This window comes from Branchiostoma lanceolatum, chromosome 4 (assembly GCF_035083965.1).
Source record: "Branchiostoma lanceolatum isolate klBraLanc5 chromosome 4, klBraLanc5.hap2, whole genome shotgun sequence".
In the NCBI taxonomy this organism is placed as follows: Eukaryota; Metazoa; Chordata; class Leptocardii; order Amphioxiformes; family Branchiostomatidae; genus Branchiostoma; species Branchiostoma lanceolatum.
The window spans coordinates 31,461,764-31,473,830 of NC_089725.1; the positions used below are offsets into that span (position 1 = coordinate 31,461,764).

A 12,067-nucleotide genomic window follows, 5' to 3' on the forward strand; every position below is an offset into this window, starting at 1 on the left:
GTTTGAAGTACTCTAGTCTGATGAAAAATAGAAATAATGTATTTGCCATGGTTAGGTGTTACTTATTTCTTCAACAAAACCAAAATATGTATATTCTGAGTTTTGTGCACAGACTGGTCCTCTGCAGTTGGTTCAAAGTCCACAAACTGTCAAAGAACTTAAGAAGTGACATTAGACAACTTCCCAACTTTATTTTCACTTTTGTATTAAGACATGAAAAACAAGGTTGCATGATAATCTATCACAATATTATGTCTGTCAGCTTTGTGCACAGACTGGTCCTGAAGTTGGTTAGAAATGGACAAACTGACAAAGAACAACTAAAAGTGGCAGCAGACAACGAAAGAGAAGTTAGACATTTTTTGTGGGCCAGTTTCCTTCTTATACAATGTATCTGTGTATCCATAACCCACATGTCTGTGCACTGACCCGTACTGTGATATATTCATGCAGTCGTACTCTGAAAAAGGCAACTTTCATTGACGATTTTCATGTTATTTCAACATCAAAGGACAGAAATCCCTTCTTTCTGTACCAAAGCATAGCGGATTAGTTAAATACGCACCCCAGCCATAGTTTTTGTGTCAGTAAGAGTGTGTGTTTGTTGTGAGAAGCGGTGCAGGACAGTAACCAGGGCGTGTTTGTATAGCCTGAGGGGGGAAGGTGTGCGGAACAAATGCACCCAGAGAAAGGTGAAGGAAGCTGCCATGGCAACCAGGTAAATTGTGATAAGCACCTGGGCTGATTGCCTTAAGGAGGGGGGGGCTGACAGGTTGCGACTCACAGCAGGAAGATAGCTCACCTGATGGAGTCTGCGTGCTCTAAAGGACGTTCACCACAGAAATGTTGTTGGGGTCCTCTCGGTCACTGCATGGTTTTTAGGTATTGCCTGATGTTCACAGGTCGCAGAGAATATCCTACAAGTACATGGATACCTTTCCTGGGGAAAATTTGCTCCACTCGCAATCATTTAATTTGGTTGAACTTTGTTTAGGCTACACTGAAATAATTTCTCGGTTCTTAGGATTTAAAAAGATAATTCTTGATTGGAATATGAACATGGGAACAGAGTCTTAGTGGGAAATGTGTGGGAGTGAACCGAATCATCAGATCCAAGTTTTCACCCCAGCCTTCTGTTTTCGTGATGTCCTGTTGCAACAATTGTACATTAAAAAGTCAGAGAACCAGCAAACTAAATTGGTAAGGCCTAACAGCGTGATGTGAGCTTCAGGACGGGATGTTTAGTTTGTACCTCCTGAATGGAACGGAAATCTCTTCAGCACAGTGAACCCGCATATACCTGAATAAAGCTTCTGTCTCTCTTGTCAAGACCAGTGAAAAATTAACCTTTTAAGTTAACTCAACTGGATCCAACTGTATAACACACTCCATTTTCTATTTTCCTGTGCGGTGTAACATTAGCCATTATAGAAGTTAGAACTATTACTTCAAAGTAGACAGGATCCGGTCCTTTGATATACAATAATCGACCCTCTAATTATAACATTTTATGTAAATATGTTCTAACAGTGAGAGCTGTGTGGCACTGGCTCTCTGCTGATCATGAGTTTATTTGTTCACAAGATGTTGTGTATGCTGTTAGAAAAGACCACCACGCGAAAGATAAGATAACAAAGGAAGCATTATTGAAAACATTTTTGGACTGCCAGGCAGAAGATAGATACTTTGGCACGAAAGGGCATAGCACTCTTGAAATAGACTTGCTTAAACCCATTTACTACGTACTTGGATAGACATAAGGCCATGACTTGAAGTAGACAGTTCCAATGTAAAAGTCCTACAAAGAAAACAGTGCTGATTTTTCCAGTTCAGCCACATCAAATGGCCATGTAAAGGCATGGGTTATTTTCCAGCAAGGGCCACACCAATTTGATTTCTTGGTTCACAGATTTTAAGAAATAAAATTGCTAAAAACATTGCTATATTGGAAGATCAACATGAAAACAGAGTCTGAGGGAAAGTCTGCACCTTGGTACACACAGTTTCAGGGAGTGAACAGAGTCAGATGCAAGTTTTCCTTGCAGGTGTCTGTTTTTGTGATAATTGGTTGCTAAGATATCACACAAAATATGTCAGAGAACCAACATGTTAAATTGGTTTGGCCCAGTCCAACATGTGAGGGTGTTACTGGAAGTTGACATATTCAAGCACATTCTTTTCAGGTCAAGTTGTAAGTGCTGTTCATGCTAATTTGCCTTATATAGGGGCCTGGGAAATGGTGCATTAACCTCATTCTTTTTCACTAAGTACCTTCAAGTACCAACATATAACTTTCAACACTCTTAAGAGGGACTTGAGGTGCTGCTTTTTCCAGTTCAGTCATGCCAAGTGGGCATAGCCAAGCACATACTCCACAGGTCTAGGGTGTGAAAACTGTCGTTAGCCGAATGGATAAACGACGGGCAAGCACCACGGAAAGGTTGCACACTGCCGGCTATTGTTGCTGCCTTAAGTTTTTCAATTTGTCAGTAAGAGTAGTTATTATGTGTCACAACACACATTTATCTAACATCATAAACCTCCTTGCTGTCTCTTAACTTAAAAGTTTATATTTCATATATTTATATTATAACTTAAATCATATGGAACAGAGAGGGGGTGACTTTTCGTATATGTCATTGTTTGTGTTGTCAGCACTCAATCAAAAAGTTACCTTGAATTCTTCACAGAAGTGACCCGTTATACAGCGGATAGCAAAAACTTAGTCTAGTTTTTTGATGAAAATGAAGGACAAAAAATTAGTAGTTCATTTCAAATGTTACCTTCACTAGGTCAGGTGTGCAGGAATAAAAGACTATTTTGAGCCCAGGTAGTTGTTATATATATCACAAGACAGAATTTATGGCTGAGATTTAAACATGTCTACCATCAAGGTTAGCTGTCCCATAACTTGTGCTGTTACAGCAGTTTGCAAAATAAATAATAAACGTCTATGGGACAGAGAAGGATGACATTTCCTACAATGTGATTGGTTGTGATGTCGTTACACCTTACACCTATATTTCATTGTCCCCACATCAGTTCTCAGGTGACACAAAGGGTTATGTAATATATGCACCTGACATTTTCTCTGCCTTTGTCTGCATGTCCAGGGAATAAATAGTGGTATAAATGGTTCTATTGTGTACTCAGGCCAGACATTATGATTAAGCTTGTCCTTAACAAGGGAAATACGTAGAGCTTAAACTGTTATAATAGATTCATAAAGGCATATATTAAGTAATGTAAATGCAAAATAACATGTCTTTAGATTTTAGAAATTATGGGGTTTAGGGAACACAGAGAAAAATATCGACAATTTTACCCTTCAAATCCTATAACTTAATATAGTATAAGAAACCCCTTGTATCCAGATTCACAAAGAAACAAAGAAATCTTCCCCTGAAATCAAATCCCAGTTTCTCCTTTTTGAGCCATCTGTACATGCTAACAACAAAGTAACAGGCCAACAAACTATTGTTGACGTAAATCTAACATTTGTGCTAGACATTGATAGAGGTATAAAGACAGAAATGACATTTTTCTGGTTTAGCTTTAAAACAAGGATTTCACAAGTCCATCTTTTGTTTAACACTACGAATACTATACAATATAGCTGTTATCAACCTTGTCTTTCTGTCTGTTATCTCCTGCAAGAGCCAAGGAGCGTGTCTGAAAAATGCCAGCAATACTCGCTGCCTAGGGAAGTGGAAAGAACATGCATGCCCCAATTTGCATATAGGCTGGGTGGAAACTTGTGCCTTATTAGATTAATGATTGTAAGGCAACAACAGGTTGTATTGTAAAGGTCTTGCAGACTGGCTCCTTGGTAACAGAATATCACTGCACATACATGTACATGGTGAAGGCGAGGTAGAGGCTTGTTGTTGTGAGAGTGTCCATGTTGGGTTCGAGCCCCTATGGTTGGATTAGGGATGAGAATGGGTGAACGCGGCAGGGGAGAGGATCTGTTCCCTCAACCCGTACAAGCCTGGGGCGAGGAGTCAAGCATACTACAGGTAGACAGATTATGTGCACATTGTCCTTGGTTGGTGCCCTTGTTGTTGAGTTCCATAATGATTCTTTCTTCAGCTGAGCTGTCCTGACGAAAATATAAAGACTTTTACATGTACAGTACCCTTTTACCTTTTTTAAGATACCCTTTATACAACAGCTAGTCCTCCGGGGTTCAGAAATGAATACGTATTACACAAATCACACAATACACATCACACAAACATACAACTGTGTACAGATGGTAGATGGCTTTTTTACGCATGAACATGCAGTCTACATGATGATTGAATCCCGGGTGACAGTGCCTTCCGGAGCTTGATTGCTGTGACTGTGTATTTTTAAGTGCTTGAGGATTTAATTGACTTTACTAGAAACAACAAAAGTAAGTCTGTATCTGTATCTGTATAGCCGGTATAACTGCCTTTCAGCATAACACACTGGTTGGCCATGCAATGATGAGTATAAAGTACAACACAATGTATTCCTTATCGCATAAGCCGGGATCTGCCCGTTCGAGGGTGATGCGGAATACACCGTGTTGTATTTTATTTATGTCATACCCACCCGAAAAAACACACATTTCAATGCAAAATCTTCCGAATTCGGTATTTGAATTTTTAGACAGAGGCGCAACCAGCGCATTTCAAACGCATTCTAAATATTCTATGGAAGCCCGTGTGATAAAGATAAATTAAAGTAGAACCCCCTGTGATAACCAAAGTTATCGCCCGGTCCGAAACACCCGTATCAAACGTTTTTGCGGCCTAGGTATGACATAAATGAATTAAGGGTATTTCCTGTTCCTCCCCAGAGCAATGAGCTGACCAAGATTTTGTTTACTTTACTAGAAAAATAAGGTTGTATCTGTATCTAACACCAGTCAGTTTACATTGGGGAATACAGTAGCTATTTGGAATCTCCAGAAAAATTGATGTTCTACCATTAAGTTTCACATCAGTGTGTAGCTCTCAATGTAACAAGTACAGTGATGTAAAAATTATTATTCTGCAATGTTCATAACTGTAGATATCATTAATAAAAAATGTCAGTAGACTGCAGGCTATTTGGTTAGCCCGCTGAAATGAAAAGCTAGCCCGGAGATGTGAAATCACAGAACTCAGGTCTAAAATTGTTAGACCGCGGCTCTAAATTTCTAGACCGCGGGGCAGAACTGTCCAAAAGCAGGTAGACCGCGGGGCAAACTTCAGACTGCGGGGATAACTTGAATGAAAAGCTGTGTCAGAAAGGTGTGAGAGGCGGGGCAGAGAGGTGGGAAAGAGGCGTGAATTGACAGTCTTACAGGAAACACTCCCAACTTTAGTCTCCAGGGCTTCAAAATTAGACCGCGGTCCTGCATCTCACACTTGAGGTCCAAATCAGTTGATGTGAAAAGTTCAATATGATAACAGTTAAAACTTACATGTACATTTTCGAAAGAGCAACAGATGCTAAAAACCCTGACCAATTCATCTGCTTGGAGATCAATGCGGGGACCTGAGATCGTTTCCCTCCTATATACTAGAGATCAACTGGGATTTAAAATTTGATAACTCAAAATGTGCAAAGAGACAAATTACAGCTGTGTTGTGTGTTGGCCAGACAGTATATTGACCATACAATTGTAGGTAGGTGTTGCACCTACCAGCAGCCTGTTTTCACACATTGGTGGTATTTCACATTTATTCATTCATAGTTGGCCTTATGTGTGCAACTGATTTCCAAAACCTCTGGCTCCCTGTTGGTAATAGGTGAGGGCAAGTACAAGATAAGTTCATCCAGTATAAAGGCATATGGTTGCCATTTGACTGCAGTAGATTCATACATTATGAGTTGAAATGTGATTGAATGCCACAAGTTATTTGGTTACAGAGCATATCTAAGTTTTGCCTCAAATCCCTTTCATATTGGGACTGGCAATGAGATGTATTTGGGATCTTCTTGCTTTCATACCAATCAAATCATGTCCTTTATAGCCACAACACAATCACTCAAAACAACTGAATAAATTTCAAAATCATCAGACGTTTGAAACTTTCAGACCTTATCCAAGCAAGGAGGTTAAAATGGATCCAAGGTCCTTTGTCCTTTAAACCTAATTATTTTATGCTTTTCTTATGCAGGTTCAAACCTCATGTTTCGAGCCATGTTGGTGACATACTTATCATTTTTGGTTTACATTCTACTTCAATGTGTTACATAGCTGAGGAGAGATGCCTTTAGGTCACTTTTGTAGTGCGGGAACTGGAAATACTAGATAGGCTTAGCACATCTAATTCTATAGATTGTTCCATTTGACATAGGAAGTTATGAGATTCCGAATTAAATCTCAGAATTTTATCCACTTGTATAGAGTTTGAATTGTCTTTACCTGAATGTCTAACCTTCATAAACGACATATGAAGTTGTTACGAGCATATGAATCGAAACATCAGGCTATAGCTAGATCTAGAGTTTGTTCTAGCCTCGTTGGTTCTAGCAAGGACATTATATAGGATATAATGTCCTTGGTTCTAGGTAATATTTTGGTTCCAAATCCTACAATATGGACCTTTAATAGGCAGTTAGGGGGAGAGCTCATATACCCTCGTTCAGGAAATTCAAGTAATTATTCGCTTCTTTGTTATGCGGCTTCAAACTAGCTCAGCTATTGTCCTGGACAAGCAGTGATGCTGTCAAATTATCATGTTGATTCAGAAGTAATTATCACACAGGGAGTATACTGTGTGTGTCAAAGAGGCCTTCTTACCAAGAGATCTTGATCATGAGCTAAATGTTGGCCTTGCCTTGGGTCATGGGATGGGAGCCTGGAAATCCTGGCTGATCAAAATACAGAAATAACAATCTTCTACCCCACAACTGCTTGATTGAAGATCATGTAAGCCTTGGCCCTCAGGTCTTGGTATTACTATACGTATAAGTCAGTGTGTATTTAAAGCAAGGACATTATATATTGTCCTTGGTGTAAGCTGAGGTATGATATCAAAGTACAGAAACCTGAAAATTCACTTCTGGGATGAATCCAGGCAACATTTCTATGTGAACTAAAAAAAATTCTTTGAAAACAATGTAAGACAAATTTAAAGATACCCCCAACCAAATTAGTTCAAGTGCATCCCATATCATCCCTACAGCTCACTAGTGTCTGAACAAGATGATTTTAAACCTCCTTGGTCTGAAGGACTATTTTATTTTCGTGCCTTAGATTGGGTCACACCAATTTAATTTCTTGGTTAACTTTTTTTTTTTGGAAAATAAAAATCTGTTAACCAAGAAATTAAATTGGTGTGGCCTTGGTGATCTCGGAACCAGAAAAGTACTTTGCATAATACTGGCCAGCCAGCCAACCTCTCACTTCACAAAGCTGGCTTATGGCATGCCTGTGTTGTTATTTGTCTATACCCAATCATTGTTTAGTTGAAGTAAGGGCATTATTCAGAATAATGTCCTTGGTTGAAGACGGCATTTGCTTTTCTTGTGAAGCCATTCATGTCAATTGTCTGTTGTCTCAATATGCCAAGGAGGCTATAGAGTTTGTTAGCCTAGACCCTATGTTTACAGCACGACTACCAGACCAACCAGTGGCACTTGGCTCCATTTATTGGGAGATTTTTTAGTGGTTAATTTGTGAACATGACATTTATCATTTCTTTTATCTTTTTTCGTTTTATTATTTTTTAATCATTTTAAAAAAAAATATCATTTTATTTATCATTCTTTTAGCTGGATCATTTATTGTGAGATTTTGTAGTTGTTAATTTGTGATCATGAACGCTCCAAGCCAGATTCAAATAGCCTCAAGCCAGCTTGTTCCAAGCTGCCTCTTGAGTTGAGGTGATCTTATTACACTAAGACAGTTCATCATTCTTTGGTGTGATTGTGACGGGGTTTGTTGAAGCCTTTACTGAGTCCTCAGGCCATATTGTTTTTTTTTCATTCCCTAAAGTTTGTTTGACCAAATTTTAGACCAGGTTTTATTAACCTCCTTGGTTTGACATACATGTACTATATACCAAGGGTCAGTCTCCATACAGATCAGCTCCCTTCCAGCAAAGATAAATGATATTATATTTCTATACAGAAGTAATGATGACTGGGTAGCACACATTCCCTCGAGGGAAATGTTGAAAATCGTGGACACAGCTCCTAGCCTCCCGACCAAAACCTCTGCTTTTTCAATACCCAGTCTTGATCCATGGTAGCCGAGAAATTCTATCTTTCCATTTACCAATTGTCTTTTGGCTCTATGCAAATCATTGTAATTCACACCTTGACATTAATTGGGATATTCACAGCCAATACAGACATCCCTGAAAGAACAATAAATTCTCACGCATCCCCCCTGTGCTTGATTTAACTTCCTAAGAATTCCTTCCTTCCTAGAGCACTGGCATTTACTTTAAAATTAGCTAATAATGTCTGGAGATGTTTTCTTAGGTGCACAGTGCTCCCATCAAACTTAGATGTACGTGCCTCAATGATGGACAGCTAAGCTGAACTGTCAATCTAAAAAAAAGAAAAATCAGTATTTTTAGCTTTCACAGGACCTCTGCTTTCACCAAGGAGGTTTTATATAGGTCCTCCTTGCTTTTACTTAGTTACATCCTACCCAAGAGGTATTTTACTTCCCCTCTTTCTTGCAACAAGGAAGGCACATAAAGTGCTTTTCCACCTGAGTGTGTGAATTTGTTTCAGTATAAAATCAATTTGTTACATTGCAAGTTTGATTAACACATTTGTCAACAGTTAACTTATCAAACATTCTAAGACATATTTTTCCACAGTTGACAATAGTCATGCCTGGCCATGGCTGCAGGTCAGACTCTGCCAAATAAAGCAGTTGGCATATTCTATAAGAGATGGCGTGATTTGCCTTGATTTGTCCTACTTCCCAAAGCCTAAAATCCCACATGATTCTTGTTTACCTATCAATGTAGGTCTTCAACTTTAATAGCTGAATAATATGCTCTTTCTGAAATCAGTCCAAGGTAGTATAATCTCAGTTTTCTGTAGAGCAAAAAATAATGCACAACTATTGGAAAGTGGCTCAGCTGTGTTCAGTTCTGCGGACCTAACTATCAGCCCGTTCTACGTTTATTTTAGTATGTGGGGTTCTGTTCAGGACCGCGGCCTATCCCCCTTGCTTAGACTTTTCATAGAATTTATCATATATGTGCTAATTACACAGGCTGGCCAGGTGTGATTTCTGATTAATTCATTCACTTTCATGGTGCTGTATGAAATGCAGTCTACATGCAGGCTGGTCTGTCAGCCCCGCGGTCTAACTCACCAAGTCTGGGGGGAAACTTCATAAGCCTGGGGAAACTCTTTCTACACTGCGGTCTAAGCAATTTTTAACTTCAAATATATCGATAAGTTTATACACTATGGCAATAAAAAAACAACCTAATAATGAAGACAACATAATCTTTGAAATGGTATGTAAAAGATTCCTGTACATCCAGGGAAAAAAAAGTTGAAAACTAGGGATTTCAGTCAGGGAGGTTCTAGCTGCCTTTGAATCCGGAAACTGTATTCCCCGATTTAAAGTGACTGGTGTTCTGTATAGACGGTAAAACTGCCCTTCAGTATAACACACTGGCTGCAAAGATAAATGAATTAACAGCATTTCCCATTCCCCCCCAGACCGATGAGCTGACTAAGACGTTTGTGGACCTGCGGGGGGAGAACAGGGAGTTGAAACTTGCTGCTGCTCACATCGACGACGCCCTGGCCGGCCGGGGGAAGTATGGGAAGGCTCGCGCCATCTTCAAGCCCAAATTTGCGCAAAGGTGAGACGTGTTCGAACATTCCTTTGGTGGTATATGGAGGTCTTGTGGTTAGGGTTGTTGACTTAGAATCTAAAGGTTCTGGGTTTGAATCCCTAGCACTAGTAGCAGGTCCCAGACTTTTTCTTTTGTCCTTTTCTTTCTTTCATTAGAATAATTTTAAACTGTGATTTTGCAACTACGTACAACATATGTCGTCCGATGTTCTGGATCTAAGATGATCACTTGTAATGGATAATTCAAACATCTTATTATAATAATGAATAGACTGATGAAAATCTTGTATATTTTCCCCCTTGCAGATGTTTCTACGTCATGAGTAACCGCTGGTTTAAGCGGTTCCTGTACCTGGTCATCCTGCTGCACTGTACCCTCACCATGTGGGAACCACCTCAGCAGCACATCACCGCTGGCTCGTAAGTACAAACAAACAAACAAACAAACAAACAAACAAACAAACAAACAAACAAACAAACAAACAAACAAACACAGATTGGTGTATGTCATCCTGCTGGGTCGTAAGACTACCATTTTACTGTTTATCGCACAGTCTAAGCCCCTGTCAGACATTCAGAACCTTCCCACCACTTTGCTCCCGACCGCTCCCCAATCAAGGTCGGCACTGAGTTAAGAGTAGCCTGGAATCTGTATCCTATTCTAGCTCTAATTTATTCCTCTGATTGCATTCAAGTAGAATATGACATTCCAGGCATTGATTTTCACAATTTAAGATCAGCTGGCACATGCGATTTCTAAAGACTAGTAGACAACCTTGCCAACCAACTCTGAACCACAGATAACCTTGGTCAAGACTAACTCCCAACCATGGTCTGGAGAAGGTTGAGCTGGAATGTTGGGAGGCCGTGGTCGGCTATGTATGACCAATATACACAATGTAGATAGCTATGCATCCTCAGTGCTGCTATTTTTGCGTGTGGTGCTGGAAGGGTTGCAAAGAAGTATAGGGTGAAGTCTGCCATCTCTGATTTTCTACATGTTTTGTGTTGTTTCCAGCATGAGTGTGTACTGGTGGGTTTACCTGTGCACGTCCTTCTGCCTGCTGTGCTATTACGTGGACATCGCGCTACACATGGTGTTCATGACCTGGAGAGTCTACTGGGCACTCGACGAGAACAAGTGGATGAGGTCAGTGTTTAGTGTTCCTTAAAATTTAGTCACCCTCCTCCAGCGGGGCTGAATCGCTCGGCAAACCCTCCCAGAATCAGCCCTGCTCTTCTGGCCCATTTAGGTTTCAATCACGTTCAGGATATATCATGTAGACATGATTTGGAATCATATTCAAAGAACGTCTGAAAGACTCATTTCTCTCTGGCTGGAGGGAACAACTTACTAGACATTCCAGTAAACTACACGCATATTCTAAAATCAAAAAGCACTTTGGCATGGAAACATATCTCACATCAATTCATAATAAACTTTTTGCAAATAGCATAACAAAGCTGAGAATCAGTGCACATTGCTTATAAATTGAAAAGGGTCGACACCACAACACACCAGCCACTCAGAGATTGTGTCCAACATGTAATGGAAGTGTTGAAGATGAATTCCACTTTGTGATGAATTGTCCAACTTATAGCAAAGAGAGAGATATGCTTTTACAGACTATTACTACTAAGACAAACTTCACCCTATCTGGTACACAGAGCGATATTTTCTATGTACTGTTGTCATGTCCGACTCCTATATCTATGTACATAGGTCAATTTCACCATAAATCGAAAAGCGAGACAGAATTACCTATACAGTCAAACCTGTCTATAGCGGTCACTCAAGGGACTGGCCAAAACTGGCCGCTAAGGACAGGTGGCCGCTATGGAGAAAATGTTGATTAATTGACCACGAGTGACACATGTTTTCAGTACCCACTGAGATACATTTATTCACCGTACAGTACACATGTAAACAGGTAAGGCACATTTTAGAAGTTCGATTGTTGTACTTTTAAGTTAAGAACAAAATACATGTTGCTCAGTTGTCACTTACTGTTCGTTTTCGACTGTTTTCAAACATAAAATCGTGGCGACAATTTTCCTCCTGATGCGTTGGTTCGGTTCCCGCGTGGCTTGTGTTGATCAGCATCTACCATTATGCTAATAGGGTACTCAGAAGAAGTAGGTTCTTTTGAGGGCTTTTTGTCTTTTCAGAAAATTGCAACAGCCCAAATTTTACATCATAGTAATATTATCCACATTCATTTTGAAGCTTTTGGTTTAGTAATTATCCTCAGTGATACTTTGCAGCAA

The 12,067-nt window shown here is 39.7% G+C and overlaps 1 protein-coding gene across 1 annotated transcript in view; it reads left to right on the plus strand.

Moving 5' to 3' along the window:
• Positions 1–12,067, plus strand: part of LOC136432071 (probable voltage-dependent N-type calcium channel subunit alpha-1B) — a 44,046-nt gene that overhangs the window by 7,804 nt on the left and 24,175 nt on the right. The window contains exons 3-5 of the mRNA XM_066423089.1: positions 9,604–9,806; positions 10,106–10,219; positions 10,818–10,949. Of these exons, the coding sequence (XP_066279186.1) occupies positions 9,604–9,806; positions 10,106–10,219; positions 10,818–10,949 (449 nt within the window). The remainder of the gene's footprint in view (positions 1–9,603; positions 9,807–10,105; positions 10,220–10,817; positions 10,950–12,067) is intronic.